The sequence below is a fragment of the Fusarium keratoplasticum genome, chromosome 3 (assembly GCF_025433545.1).
Source record: "Fusarium keratoplasticum isolate Fu6.1 chromosome 3, whole genome shotgun sequence".
NCBI lineage: Eukaryota > Fungi > Ascomycota > Sordariomycetes > Hypocreales > Nectriaceae > Fusarium > Fusarium keratoplasticum.
The window spans coordinates 4,087,012-4,105,394 of record NC_070531.1 but is presented as its reverse complement, the minus strand read 5'-3'; the positions used below and the strand labels follow the sequence as shown (position 1 = coordinate 4,105,394).

The window sequence follows — 18,383 nt, the reverse complement described above, 5'->3', positions numbered from 1 at the left end:
TGGAGGGGTTGGTGGTTTTGTGTTTGTTTGGTTGTCGATGTTGTGCTGGTGCAGGTGATGAGGGATGAGAAGCCGGCAGAGATGGCGGCAGCTCATCGGCTTCTTATGTTTCTCTTCTCTGTCTAGCTTGAAGGTTCTCGTTCTATCATAACACTTGACAACTCATGATGTCCATCTGAACGATCCTCGCGTACGGCAACTCTGACCCGAATAGCTTCCAAGCATACTGAGCATGGGTTTCGGACTTGTTGATGGGTCTCGACCTCTACAGTTAACTGTGCCACAAGCCTGCCTCCTAGAATAAAGTAAATCCACTAATAAAAATAAAGTTCCTCATCCCATAGGAGCGCAGAATTTCACTTTCATTGACCGAGCGTTTGCGTCGCTTCGTCGGCGTCTAGATGATTGAGGCGACGGTCCGAAGCGCTGATTCAATGCCTGCAACTATTTGCCGCAGGACATACATTTCCGGTATAATGCCCTTCAGCTCATAGGGCCGCCTAATCGACCCCCGGGTGCCTATGAGCCTGCGCCGCATTTGATACGTCGCTTCGTATAACATGCAAACTAATACATCGGCTAGCTGTTTCGAGTAGTTTTTATGCTTCTTTACCAGGACTCCCTGCTCTGTCGTAGCATTTCAAAAGTCCCCGTCGAACCAACAGACAGTTGAATATGTGATCTAGAACTTGATGGCATCGCCAAGTCAGCTGACTGGGGCCAAGACCATCCCATGCTCGCATCTCCAAGCCCCCTTGCGCGCTCATCTTAAGCGCGCAGATGGAGCCATTTGGGGATCTAAGCGATCCTTCGGCCCCCCGCTGCCGAGATTGACTGGGGTTTGGGGCGCGTGTGGAGCATCACCCCAGGATGCGGGCGAGCAGGAAGCTTCATAGGGATCAGAATTTGACCAGACTTCTTCAGCAGTCTGTCTCATGACTAGGAGTTTGTCCTGTCTCCCATCAAAGACATCTCGCTGAAGGGAAGTATGCTTCTGTTCCAAGGACATCCTCTGATATTGCTGAAGACCTGGCTCCCGAGTCGAAGGTCCTACGAGCTACTGGGTCCCGATGATTACTGGGTGGCCTGATGTGATAGAGACAAGACTGTTATCCTGCCTCAGCCGTGTACCCGGGGAGGGCTTGGTCGCACATACACGGTAGAGTCGTATGATATAATGGTCATAATATGCTGGGCTCGTCTAAGATTAACAAGTACGTACACTTGCATAGGTGTTCGCCCAGGGGATCAGGTCCCTTGGTCGCCGGCCCGGCCCGCTAGTCTTGGAAATTCTTGGCCATACCATTTCCACCTATACTCTAATGGGTAGCTACGTTATGTATTGCTCTTTGCTAGGATGCCGCTCCTTTACCACTCTCCTGATTCACTCTCCTCGATGTAGTTAGCCAACCCACCACTCCCCTCTCAGCACAGACAACGTGACAACCTGTGTCTCCGCCTGCGTTGACTTCCTCGACTGTATCCGCCCGAGTAGGATTCCACCTGTACCAGAAATGACCCACCCATCTCGTCTAAGTCGGCATTGCCAGTTGCCAGACAGGAACTGAAGAGGATATGCAAATCGCTCATTGAACTCGGCTCGAGCCCAGCAACGACACACCAAGGAGTTCGAAATTGACAACATGGCCAAGCAGGCCATCGAGATGATGGATGGGTGAAAAGTCTTGTTTGTTGATGAGCCTGGCCTTACCAAGTTACAGGACGACAAGACATGCCCTGGCCGAAGGATTCAGGTTCCACAAGGCGGCGGGTAACGTTGTAGAGGCGCGACGAACCGATTCAAGGCCAATGGTGGATGACCAAGTTCAATGGCAACATTTACGTAAAGAAGTGCTTTGGGGACTTGATAACAAGCCCCGGAACTTCCCCAAAAGTGTCTTTCCACCATCGAGACCTCGAAGCAGAAGCAACACGCCACTCCTGTTCACCAAAGATCACTTATCACTCTGCGGAAAAGCTTGCCCGGGAAGCCAGAGATGTTGATGCGTACTTGTACATGGGCTGAAGATGATCACCCATGGCCTCTCATTGAGTAGGGCCGTCTTTAATGAGGCAGAAATGCCTCAGAGGAGCCGAAAGAGGGGCCCAAAAAGTGGACAAAAAGGTGGCACGTCCACGGGTTTAAAAACGCGATCTCACAACAGGCTTTGATTCGGAGGCATTCAGCTTGCGAGAGGTGAAACAGCTGTGCTGTCATCGAAGATTAGATGTTGAGAGACCAAGTTTGACAGTTGCTTGACATTTACTGTTTTAGCTGAACTACCCATACTTTGATGTCAAGCTTGTCATCTCGACAATTCCCTCCCTTGTTGATTTATTTCGTCGCGACCGGCCCCTTGCTTCTCGGCACCTACCATCTGAGTGCACCGAGCCCCCGCGTGTTTGAATAATTTCTTGACGGTCATCACTACGGAACTGGTACTTCTGCGTCCCGTACATTCTTAAATAATGGGAACCCATCGGTCTCCCTGTACGATCTTCTGGCTCAGTTAACTCATCAAGGGCTGGGCTTCAACTATAATAAAGAACACATTGGTCTCCCTGTACATACTCACAAGCACAAGCAAAGTCTTAGCAAGAGGAGGTCTGCCTTCATTCTATTCGTCTTCTAGATCATAAACTATGTCCTCAATGCTCAGAAGCTGTTGTATATCGAAATCCCAGGTCTCAGACTGATTCAGTTCAGTACATGCTTTCTCTGAATGGCCCTGAATATTAGGCGACGTGAAGAAGACGCCGTCCAGTCCGTCGCCAACATCCAAGCTGAAAGGGAGATTCGGTAAGAGAACATCATCTTGTATGTGTGGACAATCCTGTGCTAAGTCTAGTAGGTCTGGTTGGCAGTCTGGATGCGGCACAGTGCCGTCATCAGACGTTATGTGGGCCTTGGTGAGCGATGCCGCGAAGGATCTTGGCGTGATGTCAAAATGCCTCTTGAACTGCCGGTGAAGATGTGCACCCGTAATGTTTAGTTCTTGGGCAACACCATCGACCGTCCAAGGCGCCCCGTTTTCGACGGCCGTGGCTATTATGGCTCGGGCCCGGTTACACAGCGTTCGGCCCAAGCTCTGCTTGGCCCAACCCAGGGTGCATGGCTGACATCTTTTGCATGGGTGGTATCCCGGATCGAACGCCTGGTGCTGGTTGTCAAAAAAGACGACATTGGATCGTCTGGCGACACGGCCGGGGCAGGTTGGACGGCAGAAGATCTGGGTTGACTTGACTCCGTAGAGGAAGGACGAATTGGCGGCGGGATCACGACGAGAGACGGCGAGCCATCTGGTCGTAGTGGAGGCGTCGGAGGGAAGAGGCATGTAGGTGCTGATAGATGGGAGTAGTAGAGGTACTTTAACGTAAACCAAGAGGTCCTGTCAAAGGCTTGGATTTGTTGTAGGAAAACAAAAGAAGGGAGCGTTCGACCGAAGTCAAGACAAAGTTGTTAGGGCCATGGCGCTCATTGGTCAGTTCCACATCAGTCCCTGAGCGCCGACCTCGGTCAGCGCTGTCCTGTGATTGGTTGGTTCAACATCACCATGGTGTTTTGAGCTTCCATAAGAGAGGACGCTGAACAAGAAATGAATTCTTTCAGAATCTTCATTATCACTCATGATCCCCTCGCAGAGACTGGCTCTCTGCTATCGCTCATCTTCATTGTTGTTGATCCAAGTACCATCCCCAATCGAGGCCACTAATACACCTCTGCGATGGACAACCCCGTCGCCGCAAACATGCTTGGGACGGCTGGAGCCGTGTGCTGGTCAATACAGGCGAGTACAGGCATATGCTTCCACAAGTTGAAACAAGTACTAGAATTGACCATCATCACTCAATAGCTCATGCCCCAAATTATCAAGAACTATCGGCGTCACAGCACCGATGGGCTTCATCCACTCATGTACCTCTCGTGGGCCTTTGCTGGTATACCGCTTGGCGTCTACAACGTGGTACAGAACCTCAATGTTGCACTCCAGGTCCAGCCTCACATCCTCATCTTCCTGAGTCTCGTTACTTGGTCCCAATGCAAGTACTACCAAGACAAGTGGGCACTCGTCAAGATTCTGCTCGTTTGCCTGGCTACTGCATCAATCATCGGCGGTGTTGAGGCTGGCCTGTACTTTCCTCTACGATGTGCATGGGAGAGGGGCATTGAGTGGCCCATGACACTCATGGCCATTCTTGCAGCAGTCCTACTGGGGTGTGGAGTTTTGAGGTACTATTGGGAGATTTACCAATCGAGATCTGTCAAGGGCATCTCCTTTTTGTTCGTGTTTATTGACGCTGGAGGTGACGTGGTATCGATCCTGGCACTGGCCTTTGCACCGAGGATTGATATACTGGGTATAGTCATATACTCAGTCGAGGCAGTACTGTGGGTTGGCATTGGAATTTTGGGTATTCATTTTCGATTCCGCGGTTGGCTGCTTGACAAGACGGGCCGGAAGTCAGACGGCTTGGATGGTACGCCCGCAGAGAGCAACATGAAAGTTGGAGAGTCAAGTCGCGTGGAGCCATGAAAAGGAAAATGAGTTAATTGAGTATGCATGCACTTACGTTCAGGGTTTCTCGGTTGAGGGAATCAGGGTGGCGGTGGCATGTAATTACAATGGACCAACACCACTGAAGGGGACTGACTATTCACGAACGTTCTAGAGAAAAACATTGACTTTGTGTATTGTAGAATTTCTCCCCTTTTCTCAGCATTCTCGTTCATTCGTTGCCAAGCCTTGGGCGCTATTGTAGCCAGTTTAAGCAGATAGTGCTGCATCCCTCTTAACACGTATAATTTGAACCCCGACCACCTGATGTCTCAGTTTTATTTGTTCCCCATCGGGCCATGGTTATACGTCGCACCATGGTTATCGCCAGTGACCTGAAACCCGCCCGAGCAATGGTTCATGTTGCCCTTGCCACCGTGGTAGAACTGGTTCCCTGCGCCGTGGTTGTGAAGAGCAATACGGGCGCTCAGAGGCTCGTTCCCCAGAGAAGGCGGGAGTTTCTTGATTTCTTCCAGCGCATTGTTCAGCGCCGTGACTTGTTCGTCCTCGACGAGTGGGGGCGTGGCTACGCTGATGGCGTTCTGGAGCATGTCCATCATCACCATCTCCAACGGCTCCCCTTTGCCACATTCCACGGCGTTGCGATAAGCTTCGGTCTTGTTTCGGCTCTCGCTGACCGCATGGAAAAGCCCTTGGAGATCTCCACTGCGCTCGCAACACGCAAGCGCTGCCTGGCGAATGACGGGGTACTTGTCACTAATCCCAGCGTCATCGGCCTCTGCAGTACCTGAGTCCAAGCGCTTTTGGATGGAGCTGAAGACATCAACCAGGGACGGGAGGTGCTTGGCAACAACTGAGAAGACCTCCAGCTGATTTGCTGCGTCCTTAATTGAACCGCACTGGTTTACCACCATCTGAAGGGCTGCGTTGAGCATCCCGAGTTGCATGAGCACCTGTGGTTTGGAGGTCTCATTCGGCGACATGATGATGAATTTTTGATTGGTCAGGAACAAGAGACGAAGTTTGAAGGAGTGAAGGTAGCGAGGAACCGGCTCGGCCGATGGGCAATGCGGCCGTATTTGGAGGCCGGGAGGGCGCACAGTCTCGCCCAAAGGCGACTCTCGGCGAACTGCAGCTTCTTTCGGAGGCTGAAGTCGACATTTTGGCATTTGGAGTTTGCCCCAGTCAGTCGTTGTGGGCGAACCAGCGAGTCAGACTTGGCGACCAATGCTGCAGCGAAAATTACAAAAGCCACTCTGCAGCCGCCTTGTGATTCAACCGTTCGCTTGCATCTGCTCACAGCCTGATTTTCATCACTGCCCAGCATCAACACTGCCACAGCCATTTCGAGCTCACCGGTGTGCCTCGTGAGCTCAAAAGTCGGCCTGCAAAACAGACCGACCCCCTCCCTCGCTGCACAATCAACGCCATATCTCAAATCCGTTTGGTCCCCTCAGGCCAAGGAGCGCAATGGCACTCGCCGAAGTAACAGGTGTCATCTCGGCTATCATCACCATCATCGAGGCGTCAATCAAAATATACCGCACCGCTGCAGATGCGTCGGATATCCCGCAGTCCTTCCGTGATGCGGCCTCGCGTCTCCCTCTGATCCAAGACACCCTCAAGTTGGCCACCGACGGTCTCGCCGAGGATGTTCTCGACACCCAGTCACACGCCTCGCTAAGCGCCGTGCTTGAAAAGTGCACCGATAGGGTTGCAGTGCTCCTGGACATCTTTCAGCTCGTCATCACACCCGCTCGGGCTTCCCGGGCTGAGAGATACCTGAGAGCACTGAAAACGATCCCACAGGCGGAAAAGGTCGAAACCTTGATGGAGGGAATCATGGCGGATTTGCAGCTTCTGGCAACTAACCAGGCTGTCAAGGCTGCGACGAGGAAACAGATGGAAAGATTAATAAGCAGGATCGAGGTTAACGATGAGTCATGTCGCTCACCTATCATTCTAAATAACTCGGGGCCTGGGAGGCAGTTCGTCCACAACGGGACGGGGCATCAAAACGTTGCGACCGACACGGCTACGCAAATCAATGGGTCGTTCAGCGGAGGCACTTTCAGCTTTTATCAAAAGTGAGGGGACAATTTGTATTACGTAGTGCTAGATACCTCAAATCGAATCAATTCTCACTATCGATCAAATCATAAAGGACCACAGGTACACCTTGCCTCTACCACAACGGCTCACCCATTCACAAGTTCAATTGTTTTCCATCATCATTCTATGCGCTTTTTTTGCGTAGAATGCCAGTCTGTTGGCGATGTCGTCTTTCTTCAGAGACAGCGCCAGTGCCCACGGTGAATACCCGCCTTCTTGTGGTCGACGCAAGTCAGCCCCCGCAGCACACAGAATATCCACGGTCTCAGCATTGGCATCCTTGCCATTCACCGCATGATGAAGAGCAGTATATTCCTTGTTGTCCGCCAGGTTGATGTTGCCGGTTTTCGCCACCATTAGGCTCAGTCCATCGTTGAAGCCAAGGCTGGCGGCACGATGCAGCGCCGTCAACCCTTCTTGATCCTGCACATCGCATGAAGCACCATAGCGGAGAAGGGACTCCACCATTCCCCGGTTCTTAAGTATGGTGGCCAACACGAGAGCTGTGTTGTTCTTGTCGTCTTGTTCATCGAGACCTCCAGCGTGTGATGCTCTAGATGCTAGGAGGTCAACCACGTCCTCCAGTTCACGTAGTACGGAGTGGTGTAGCGCCGTAGAGTTTGTCGCATCTTTGAGGTCGATCTTTGATCCCATATCCAGGAGGAATCGCACATGGGGAAAGTTGCCTTCACGGCAGGCCTTGTGAAGAGCCGTCATCCCCAACCCGTCAGTTGCATGGATGTCAGCCCCATGCTGGCACAATAGCCAAGCGACCGACAGGTCATTTGCAGAGAGGGCGAGATCTAGCAATGGCAACCCATTCTTAGCTTGAAGCCTCCCGTTTGCTTGCGTTGTCATCTTTGTCATCAGCAGCCAGGCAATATCCTTGTTCTTGCCCTTAATGGCGTAGTGAAGAGCAGACCAATCATTGCTGTCAACAATGTTGGGCTGGGCTCTGCTCTTTAGCAAGAGCCAGACAATATCCCGGTCATTGTTCTTCACTGCTTGAATAAGGGGTGTGTGGTTGTCGCCATTCTTCCCTGTGAGATCGGATCCAGCCTCTATCAGCTGCCGAGCTATGGGGCCGTTATTGTAAAACAAGGCCAAACAGAGTGGAGACATTCCACTATCAGGGTCCTTGAGATTGATGTTGGCTGGGTTGGGCTTCCTGTCCATAAGCCGTTGAAGCGTCTTGGATTTTCCATGCTTGACAGCATGTATCAAAGGCAGCCAGTTGTCTGAGGTGGGGCGGTTGAGGTCTACACCTCTGTCGAACAAAAGCTGCATCAAGATGTGAACATGGCTATCGATGGCCCGTTTCAAGGGGCTCCATCCACGTTTAGAGGAGTTACCATTGCTTCTGGGGCTCTTTTTGAATTCGTCAGCCATCTCATGGCCATGGTTGAACAACTCTCTCAGCGAGGTCCATCCTTCCTGGATGACCTCAGCATTCACATCGTCTTGGCTCCTGATAAGTAGTTCAGCCAGCGATGTAGGCCCATACCGAATCACCAGTGATAGAGGAGTAAGGCCCTTGGAGTTCTTGATGTCCAGCTTCGCTCCGCCCTGAACCAAGGTTTGTATGATTTTCGGGTTGCTCGACGTTGACCCTGACAAGCATTTGTGAAGTGGAGTGTTTCCAGAAGCATCAGGAATGTTGGGATCCGCCTTCTTGTGAACAAGGTCCTTGACAAGCTGGTGACGACCGAGTGTGGCGGCCCAATGTAGAGCAGTCTGGTTATCAGAACACTGAGCATTGACATCGGCACCAGCTTTAATCAGCATCTTGACATGGGCTCTCATGTTATAAAACACAGCGGCATGTAGGCCAGTCATGCCGTCGACAGCCCGGTCAGGTTCGTCCGGTATCTTCCGAAAAGCCCTCGCTAACTTGTTTTTGCTGAACAAGAACTTCATGATTTGAGTTTCCATCTCCGAATCCATATCTTGACCATCGAGCCAATGATGTGCCCAGTGATTTGAGGCGTACTCCAACAACGGGGTCTCAAAACCGCCGTCAGGGTCGTCCGCTCGCAAGCATAAGAGACAGGTTTTGGCTATTTCACGGTCGGCAGACTTGCAAATGATACCATCCACGAGATGGCGCTTCACGTCTTCATGGACAAGCCGCAGGGTGCCTTTTTCCTGGTCTTCGACCACCAGGCCAGCGCAAACCGGCACCAACAAGTCTCTTGGTGGTCGGCTGGCCTTCCAGGAGTCTGTTTTGTTTTCGCGAAAGGCAAAGCTGTCTTGGATTTGTCCGATGGTCAAATCAACCTTAGCATGGACAATCCAAGTAATGACATGACTGGCTAGCTCTCTCTCGAAGTCGATTTTCTTCAAGATCTGTTGCATCGCCCCTTCGAAAGCGTTGTCCAGATTTTCTGGGAGTCGAGAGAGGGCTTTTTCGATACGTTCCATGGTGCCGTATTTGCTCAGTGTGTCCAGACGTAGTCTGGCAAGAAGAAACCTGAACGCACTATCAGCGCTGACGAGGGCAATCCAGGAGTTGAAACTGACATTCCACTCGCCGACGTCACATTGATGATTGATTGTGTCACCCAATCAATCTTCTGGTGCTCTTTCAGTACGCAGTGGAGGTTCCGGTCACTTTCGATGCGAGCTTTGACGTAGCCAATTATATCCAGCTTTTGGGGTGTGACAACCAGTGTTTGGCTAGGTTTCAGGCGACGAATGTCGAGATCTGTCCTTGAGCTAACCAGTGTTCTGACATTGCTCGGAAGGTCCTTGATTGCATCCAACACCAATCGCTGTGTCGGTTCGCATGACGAGTTGGGACAGTTATCTAGCCCATCGATCACCAAGTAGACTGTCTTGAAGATGCTTGCCTGAGCCTTGAAGAGCCAGTGATACCTTGAGGGAGGAAGAGGGAGGGATCTTTGGAGACAGTCATTGAATTCGGATTTCAATTCGTTAGCGATACCTCCGGGTGCTTGCTTTTGCAACAGCTGCAGTATCAGGCTTGCCCAGATGTTACTTGCCAGTGGAGCCGTTGCATCCTTTTCGTGGAAGAACAAATAAATACAGATAGTGTCCAGTGTTTGGCGGCATTGATTGTCGAGGGAATCGATGATAATGGAGCTAGAAGAGAAAGATGCATTAGCGAACGCCAGCCACATCTATGTTGTGCCAGCAGACTCACATCAACATGCTCTTTCCTGACCCAACTGCAACATCTCTAGTTAGCCAAGCCAAGAGTGATGGTGCCCCGGCTTCTTACGTGTCCCAGGCATGAAGAGAAAGCGATCGGGGTTTGAAGAATCCTTCCACCTTTGAAACTCGCTCGTGGATAAAATCCATCTGCCCGTTCCCGGAGTGACCTGGCCGAGGAGATCGAGTTGGCGATCGCGAGGGGCTATAGAAGGCTGACCCGACTGCTGTGTAAGCCACTTGGCCACGATTGCATCTTGAGAAAAAGTCAACACTACAATGCTTGGAGTTTGACAGTTGGGGGCTGACTTACGATATGGTTCCTTGTCACTTTTCCGAGAGTTAATCAGCTCCTGAACCAAGATCCACACATCTGGTTGCATGTTGACTATCACGACAGTCAGTGAGTGTTCTGGGCTAAGTTGCGGGATGGAGCGTACCAGTAGTATGATGAGCGAGGTAATTGAGCTGAACTCCATTATCGCTGACAGAGTTCTGGGGGCCATTGCCAAAGGCTAGATACTGTCGGCCAGTCGAGTTATTGTGGGCTGCCGAAAGCGACGGGGACATGTTCGGCATCGCGCTCTCTGGGAGCGATGGTCGGCGGCTGGCGCTCATATGGGTATCAAGTTTTCCGAAGGTTCTCAGATGTGTGCTGTTGAGTATTGGAATAGTTCTCTCCATAAGGCTGGGAGAAAAGGGAGCCGAAAGCGAAAGCACCACTATTTCTACCTTGGAATCGAGCGATTGGGACACTGAGGGGGTGGGGAGGGCTTCGCCTCCAGTCGGCTGTCGCTGACTTGCATCAAAATGCAAGGCAACCAGCCACTGGATCAAGTAAGGGCGCGTATTCGCGAGGCATTGTTGGCCGATATTGTCCAATCAGCTCGACCATGAAGGCTCACCGACTTGCCAAGCCTCAAGCGCAAGAGGGTGGTGTCAAAGAGACCTGCATCCATGGCTCCGCGAGGCGTTCATCTGGGTTTCTCGCTTGGTCTGTTCATTTGAGTCGCCGTTCTGTCTTATTTTATGACGGCTCCCCTTTTTCCCACACCACACAAACAACTACCATTAGTCGTGTTGCCCCTACTTGGATTAATCCTTTACTCCGCTGTACAAACATGCCTTTGATTAGGCGGTCCCCAAGTCGTCCAACTCCAAGACCTGGACCAGAAGAAGATTCGGACGACACAAGCACATACACAAGTGAGACTGACGGGAGGGTCGCTTACGTGGAAGACGCTGAGATTTACGACTCGGATATTGCCGCAAGGGGCCCCAGACAGACCAGGCATGCCCCCTCGAGACCCGAAAGTCATAATGGTCAACCCTTGGTTTCAAATAATGCCAATAGACGCAACCGACTCCATGAGCCGCAGCGCGGATCCCGCTCCTCACAGAGTTTTCAAACCCGGCAAGAGAGGATTCAAGAACATCCTCCCAATCCCTACCCCGATCACAGTATACCCTACGCCGCTACAGGCCTCGAGGAGGAGGATTTTTCTCCGCGCAGGGTTAACTCATACGGCGCTTACGGACGCCGACGGATGGCCAGCAGTGCAAACCCAGCAGCTTACATTCCAGGAATGCATGGTTCGTATCCAGCAGGTTCACAATCCTTTGCTCAGTCGGGTCAATTTCACCACCTCACTCCACCACCACCCCCCCCTACAGAGGTTCCAATACCAACCCCAAGAACCGATGCCAATATCACCAGACTGGAAGCTGAGCTTGCTGAGTTGAGAGCCAGAGAAGAAGAGAGGAGGGTCAGGGAGGAAAGGGAACGGTTCGAAAATGGTGTCCGCGAGGCATCCAAAGCTGAAATCCAACAAGCGAAGGAGCAGCTGGAAAGAACGAGACAAAAAGTGTCGGAAGAAATTGAGCAGGCAAGACTGCAGGGTGAGCAGGACGCTTTAATCAAATTCGAAAAGGAACGGCACGCAGAACGAGAGGAGCAGCGACAACTGAATGAACTAAGGAGACAGATCAAGACGGAAGTTAGGGCCGAGTTGGAGGCTGAGCGAGAGGCCGAGATGGCGGAACGAGAAGAGAGGGAGAGATTGGCCCAAGAGTTTGAAAGAAAAGCCATGGATCTGATGCTGGAGAAATTAGAAGAGGCTCTCTCTCTGTCAAAAGAAAAGTTTCTTCAGGACACTGAGATGGACAAGGACTTGCTGCTGACCGCGGTACAAACCTCCATCAAATCCCATTTGAGACAAAGCCTCGTCGTCTCTCCGCCAAGAGAAGAGAGCGACCATGTCTCTTCCTTTGTATCAGAGCCAAGGTCAAAGCCTCGGTCACCATCGCCTCCTCACCAAGCGGAGTGCACCTCAGTTCCTGATACCACTTGCCCTCGATCACAAAGCTCATCATCACAGGGTGGCAGCCAAATGGATTGTGCAGAGCCTCCTCCTGCTGTTCCTGACGCGCCAAGGGGGGCCTGTGACAGTGTTGAAGACGAAGAGGACATGACAGACCATCTCGGGTACACTTCCGGCGACTGGGGTTTCATGCCGGGCTACCAATCCTTTCAACATCCTTCACGGCGACATGGTGGAAGAGACATAGAAGACGATTATCAGAATCATGGCAAACTACCGTTCAAAGCTCTTGTCGATCATGTAACTGACGCTGTCATGGATCGATTCAACATGGAGCCAAACCGGTATGCTCCGAGGCACATGACGCCATTTGGTCAAGGACATCCCCCATACTACCCGACCAGGATACAAACACCGGAAAGTGATGACTACTCTGGTTTTCATGGCGGGAAGCGTCATTACGGCGACGCGGCGGCTGTTTATGATCGTGGACGGTTTCAGCATGAAGAGCCAGACCATATCTCACGCCCTTATGAGCCTCCGCGGCTCCGCGGAATCCCAATCGAGGCAATTCGAAACGTCCCTTCAGCGTCTTCTGGGGCCTCCCTCGACCCGTTACCATCCTTTATCGTGGAAGAGTCTCACACATCCGCGGAAGATCCAGTGCAGGCCCAACCGAGCTCACGCCAAAAACTTCTCGAGGCGAGCAACAGCGTTGAAAGAGGCACGGACACTGAGTCCTATTCTGATTCTGAAAGTATTGCGGGCTCGGACTCAACGGTTTTCCACGAGGCCCCTGAGAGTATGACGGAGTATTCGATGAACGGAGACTCCGCAGTAGGACAAGATAACCCTAAGGATTCTCCCGATGGGTGGGAGAGATAGGAGAGCTGTATAAGTCAAATGCAGTGATGGAACAAGAACATGAGAGACTGGAAACTAGGCTTGAGACTGCGTTGAGTATAAACATATGTAAATTCCTTTATTATTATCTATATCTTACTTTATTTATATAACCGTCTTTATACCTATAGTTTTCCGTCCAGGTTGCCCGAGACTCGATCCAAGTCTTGGCGGCGCTAGCAAGAGAAACCGACATCTATCATGTGCAACACAAGACATTTAACCATTCCATCGAGACCGCTTTGTCGTCTCTACTCCTTGCGACTTCTTACGTAGGGTCTGATCAAAGTAAAGCTTGTCTGGAGGATGTTGTTACGGCAACACAGCTGATTCATCGGCTAGCAACAGAATCGTTGATGACGAGAAGGTTGAGGGATAAACTGCAAAGCATAAGAAAGACTACAAATAAGTTCCGATCGTGTAGGCATATTCGCAATGCCACCGAAAAGGAAGATTCGGCAAATACCAGCGGCGGAGATGAGCAATAAGTGCCCGGTACCTGTCTAGCAGCCAAAACAACAACACTTGTTCAACGCTCTGGCTTTGAAGAGATAGATTTAGACCAACCTAAAACAAACAACCCTTCAACAAGGCCAACATTCCTATCGGTCTATTTGATCTAGATACCACGAACACCACATGGGCATATCCTGATCCGTCATTATTCACCGGCTTGACCGAGATACTTTAGAACTAAGAGAGCTTTGCACTCTTCTAGGTAGTCTTGTTGAGCTCCTGATAGTAGTAGGTCTCAAAATCATGCATTAAATAGTTCTGTTCATCCCTCAACTAAAACGAGTAACGCTCACTGTGATCGCTCTTTCAGTTCAACCGGAACAGCAGCCTCGGTCTGCACCCGAAGACTCAGCAAGTCCGGCCGCGAATAATGCCCCACCAAGTCGAGATTCTTCTGCATCATGGCTCGCATCTTCAGATCAACATCGGCGTACAGAATACCCTCTTCTCCTGGCTGCAGAGCTTTGCACAATTCAGAGCCGTCGGGCCCATAGATCATGCTGAAACCACCACCAGGGCATCTAGCGTAGTCGAAGTTCTCTAGCCTTGTGCTAGCTTTACTAGCTTCGGTTAGGACCTGAGAGCAGACCAGGACGAAGCAGGCTCCTTCCATCGCCATCACCTGGGAAAACCTGTTGCAGGCCGGAGGGGTCAAGTGATACGGCCACGGTTGACCCTCTAGAGGATCCCAGCATAGGGGCCAGCTAGACACCTGGATATCTAGGTTTTGAGAGTACTGATAGTATCGCAGTAGAGGCTGAGTGTGCTCCCAACAGTTCAAACCGCCAATGTTACCAAAGGATGAAGGCACGACAGCTTTGATGGACTCTGCTTGACCGTCGCCCCAGTATGCTCTCTCGACATGAGTTGGCTTGATTTTCCGCCGATGGCCAACAATAGTGCCGGTTTCATCAATGAAGGACTTCAGAAGAGTTAGTGTCTTGAATTGCAGCAGCATACTCGGACTGTTTGGCTTGCCTGAGAAATGTAGAGGGTTCCCTTATATCGTTCACTATAGCCGAGCACAACAAAGACGCCGGCTTCACGAACGGCGGTTTTGATCTCTTCCATTTCATCAGAGTCCTTTTCAAGGGAATTATGGAAATACTCGTTCATAAAGCCAGCATTGCTAACAGGCGAGTTGGCCCAAATTGTCCTAGGCATATGTTAATTAGTTAAAGTTAGGCGAAGTCCGGTAGATGAACTCACCATGGGTATCCTGGGATAAAAATCTCAGGAAAGCCAACGACCTTGGCACCATTACCCGCAGCCTCTTGTATCAGCCGTGTCGTTTTGGCAACGCTGCCTTTCAAGTCGTTCCAGCATGGCTCGGCCTGGATAGCGGCTACTTTGATAGGGGAGGACATTGTATAGATGTCTTTGAACAATTAGGAATTGTGACTTTGATCGTATGCTGAGCAATTGTCGGCTGTATTTACTGATTTTATATTGAATCACCCCCTCTCTTATCTGTCGTGACACCTATTTACCCCACAATTTGCAGATCTCGGAATCAACGTGTCTTATCTCATTCCGATGACCCAGCTCCAATCACTATTAAAGATAGGGTCAACTTAGTCATTTTAGTCTCAAAATAAGCTTTGCGACCCTGGCTTGTCCCAGACCCGACGACCAGTCTATCGGGTAATGCACCTATCAATGCAGCTGTCGTTGCCGCTCACACGTGCTATAGGATAAATACACGAGATTTAGTCTAGTGCTATGTTAATCTATGATCGGAATAAGCTTTCGTGGGTAAGGTGATTCCGATTCCGTACCTGATCTCGGCAGATAAGCAAAATCTCAGCTCCTGGCATTGGTGCGTTCAAGGGGCTAAACAGCTTGTGTGAGGTTCCACGTGTGCCTATCAACAGGATGCTTGGTGGTACACAACTTGAGGCCAGCATGCTGGCATTGTTGTACAAAGGTAACTTTACACATGGCTTTTATTCTGTGGATAGTCTATAAATATGGCACTTTTTTCCGCCCCTATTTCCAGCTGATGACATCTTTTCACTACGCTTAACCAAAATATTCTGCTCGTGAGAAGCTACCAGTCTCATCATCATGTTTTACCGAGCAAGCTTCAAGCCTGGAGATATATTTCTCTACGGAATATACGGAATCCAGTACCAAGGCCAGAGTCTTTCAGGCCGGCAGTTGCATCTCGTTCAACAGTTCGACGAGCTCATCGCTGGGCAAGCTCACCTTGATCGCATCACTGTTCCCGGCAACGATGGATTTGCCACTCAGATATGGCTCTCATACTGGTGGCCGGAGTCTCACGCAGAATGGTGGTCCAAGCCTGCCGTTAAAGAGTTTTGGGACGGCCTTCCGGAAGACGCAGGCATGTGGCGAGAAGTCCTTACCGTCTCGCCCAGCAGAGTGCAGAACGCATGCACTGCCGAGTTGAAGAACGGACTGAACGGCCTTGGAGATATGGAGCTGTTGACGGGGCCTGTATCCTTGAATGTTCCACAGTCTGAGACGTGACCCATCCGCACGTCGAAAAGCCCGTTCGCAGTGGTATCCTTGCCCAAGTGTTCCATCCATCCAGTCATGAGTTCATCAAACTCTTCGAACCACAGATCTTTCTCCCTCGCTGACATGCGTGTGTGGTCTTGACCTTCGACAAGAAAACAGATGTTGTCTGGCAAGCCGGTGACGAGTGTCCTACCGGGACGTATATTTGATGTCTCTGGAACTCGCGAAGGCATCTCCTCGAGCGAAGAGGCAAGCTTGTCACCCAAACTAACGTCAGGTATACGATGACGAACACAGCCCCAATATCCGATCTTGTCACTGAACCTGAACCACAACAGGAAGATTGAAATGTTTTACTGGATGGACATGAGCAAATTCGAGAGGGCTGGGCGAGTCCACAGAGGTCATATCAAGCTCCGGAAACGATGGATGGAGACGTATGGACCAGGAGGAGAGATGGGGGATGGCGTGGGTAAGATAAACCTATGGGAGGAAACGTCGATTATGAAGGGTTCAGACATCGTCGCCGAGTATGTTGGATGTCGGGAGGGTACTGGCTTCATGGCTTATGACAAGACGGGTGTGGTCCATAGCGAGGTAGCAGTCTAATTGAATTGTCGCTTGTAGTGTAATGGTGGTTACAGCTGCGGTTGTCTTGGTCGCTGCGCCACGGGGCGAACAATTAGGCTACAACCTCCATTGTAGTAATTACAGAAGGTGCTTCAACTGCGGATCGGGGCTTACAGCGTTGTGACTGGTAACCAAGCCGTAACACTTCTCATCATGGGCATAATACAAGGGGATATCAACAACCTAACCTCACCCAACAGCGAGGGTGAAATAGCGACAGTCAGGTCCGAATGCAAGTGGGGATCTGTATTGATGTGGCAATTCGTGCAACACAATAGATCACTATGCGCAAGACAAAAGTGAAAGATGGCTCTCAACAGGTACCGAGACAATTAGGCCATTTATGCTCCTTCACACAATTCAATATGTTAAGTGTTCATTATGTTCAACAACAGGATTTCTCGTGGCCTGCAAATAGCCCAATAGTTGAGGGGAAAGCTATGTTCCTGAGCAATGACATATGCCTTTCTGTCTAGGTGTAGACTCGAGCGTTTTTTGCGAGCTTTGCATATCCTCAGCTAAAGATTACCTTGCTCTCCGGCTATTATAACTCATGTTTTACCTTCTCCTCCAGAAAAATACCAATATCAAGACATTATACACTAACTTCAGAGCTCCGGCCACAATAAAGGCAAGCCAAAACTGGTCCAACCCCGCAAACAAGCCTGTCACATATAGGCCCAAACAGCTACCGACTGTCTTGACGATGTTGATGACACCCATAGCTGACGTGCGCTCGTGATCAAGAACCCCAGCGGATATAAACGATTGTCGAGGCGCATTGTCAATCTCCCGCGTCACAATGCGGAAGATAAAGATTACCAGGGCAACATATTTGTTCCCTGGCACAGAAACCATGAGTAATGAAATAGAGTTAATGGTGTGGCAGAGAACCATGGTCTGTACTTGACCGATGGCCCTTGAAAGCGGTGACGAAGCCAGGTTTAGCACCGATGAGATGATGCCGGCAGTGAAAGTTGCAGAGCCCAGGGCTCCTTCGGGTATGTCGTACTCTCGTTTGAAGAAGTAAGTCATCCAAGAGATCTGCGCGAGGCCCGAACCGACAAAGTCAAACGCCATGGCGACCGAGAGCTTCCAGATGAAGGTAAAGGATGAAGGCGTAAACATGCGCTTCTCCTGAGAAGCCGTGCTACTAGGAGATACGGTCCTGGAGCTAGCAACGCCATAACCAGGGGAGTTGTCGCCGAGAAGAGGTTCCCTCTCACTCTGCTCCTCATCGTCACCATCGTACTGACTTGAAGCCGGGGACGAGCAGCTCTCTTTCTCGATCGCTACGTGCTCTACCTCGGAACTAAGCAGCAGAGAGCAAAACAACTTGACGAGGCCGATGCCGGCGTATCCGAGAAAGATGATGCGGTGGCAGTCAATCTTTTCAACGCCCGAGACTTCCAGGGCATCGATGACCCAGCCGGTTAGGAGGTTGCTCGCTGCCGTGCCAAACATGCCTAGCATGGACCGTAGCTTATTCAGTTATACTTCTTTGTTCGTTATCCGCCGCTGATCCACAGAACAAAGGCCCAAGTACGCAGGTATTCCAGGTAGCCTATTGAACAATTATTCAAGCCTCAGAAAGTCTTTGCATCACAGAGGAATTCTCACGAGGCTTGACAAGACTTTTGTGCAACTTCTATGGGAGTAGCACGCTGGACTTCCACCAGCTTTAGCTCGTAACAATAGGTCCAGGTCTGTCCTCAGTTCAACTTCAACA

General features: G+C 50.7%; 6 protein-coding genes and 1 pseudogene across 7 annotated transcripts, besides 1 other annotated feature; 3 read left to right on the top strand and 4 right to left on the bottom strand.

The window, feature by feature from the left end:
* Positions 1-3,857: 3,857 nt before the first annotated feature.
* NCS57_00457400 (uncharacterized protein) lies at positions 3,858-4,535 on the top strand (the record flags this gene model as incomplete). The annotated part of the gene is made up of 1 exon (XM_053054530.1): positions 3,858-4,535. One exon carries the CDS (start codon positions 3,858-3,860, stop codon positions 4,533-4,535), a length of 678 nt encoding a protein of 225 aa, XP_052916690.1.
* Positions 4,536-4,834: 299 nt separating this feature from the next.
* Positions 4,835-5,701, bottom strand: NCS57_00457300 (SesA domain-containing protein; the record flags this gene model as incomplete). Its single annotated transcript, XM_053054529.1, has 1 exon — positions 4,835-5,701. The coding sequence occupies exon 1, from the start codon at positions 5,684-5,686 to the stop codon at positions 4,835-4,837; it is 852 nt and encodes a 283-aa protein (XP_052916689.1). The 5' UTR covers positions 5,687-5,701.
* A 286-nt stretch (positions 5,702-5,987) lies between these two features.
* Positions 5,988-6,608, top strand: NCS57_00457200 (SesA domain-containing protein; the record flags this gene model as incomplete). The annotated part of the gene is made up of 1 exon (XM_053054528.1): positions 5,988-6,608. The coding sequence occupies one exon, from the start codon at positions 5,988-5,990 to the stop codon at positions 6,606-6,608; it is 621 nt and encodes a 206-aa protein (XP_052916688.1).
* Positions 6,609-6,731: 123 nt separating this feature from the next.
* Positions 6,732-10,454, bottom strand: NCS57_00457100 (annotated as a pseudogene). Its single transcript has 6 exons — positions 10,241-10,454; positions 10,114-10,188; positions 9,871-10,056; positions 9,793-9,817; positions 9,150-9,731; positions 6,732-9,099 (listed from the first exon to the last, which is right to left on the bottom strand).
* Positions 6,732-10,454: a sequence feature.
* A 3,375-nt stretch (positions 10,455-13,829) lies between these two features.
* On the bottom strand, positions 13,830-14,907 carry NCS57_00457000 (Nitrilase; the record flags this gene model as incomplete). Its single annotated transcript, XM_053054527.1, has 3 exons — positions 13,830-14,462; positions 14,501-14,696; positions 14,750-14,907. The coding sequence occupies 3 exons, from the start codon at positions 14,905-14,907 to the stop codon at positions 13,830-13,832; spliced, it is 987 nt and encodes a 328-aa protein (XP_052916687.1).
* Positions 14,908-15,607: 700 nt separating this feature from the next.
* Positions 15,608-16,033, top strand: NCS57_00456900 (uncharacterized protein; the record flags this gene model as incomplete). Its single annotated transcript, XM_053054526.1, has 1 exon — positions 15,608-16,033. The coding sequence occupies one exon, from the start codon at positions 15,608-15,610 to the stop codon at positions 16,031-16,033; it is 426 nt and encodes a 141-aa protein (XP_052916686.1).
* A 1,179-nt stretch (positions 16,034-17,212) lies between these two features.
* On the bottom strand, positions 17,213-18,127 carry NCS57_00456800 (uncharacterized protein; the record flags this gene model as incomplete). The annotated part of the gene is made up of 1 exon (XM_053054525.1): positions 17,213-18,127. The coding sequence occupies one exon, from the start codon at positions 18,125-18,127 to the stop codon at positions 17,213-17,215; it is 915 nt and encodes a 304-aa protein (XP_052916685.1).
* Between the last annotated feature and the right edge of the window lie 256 nt (positions 18,128-18,383).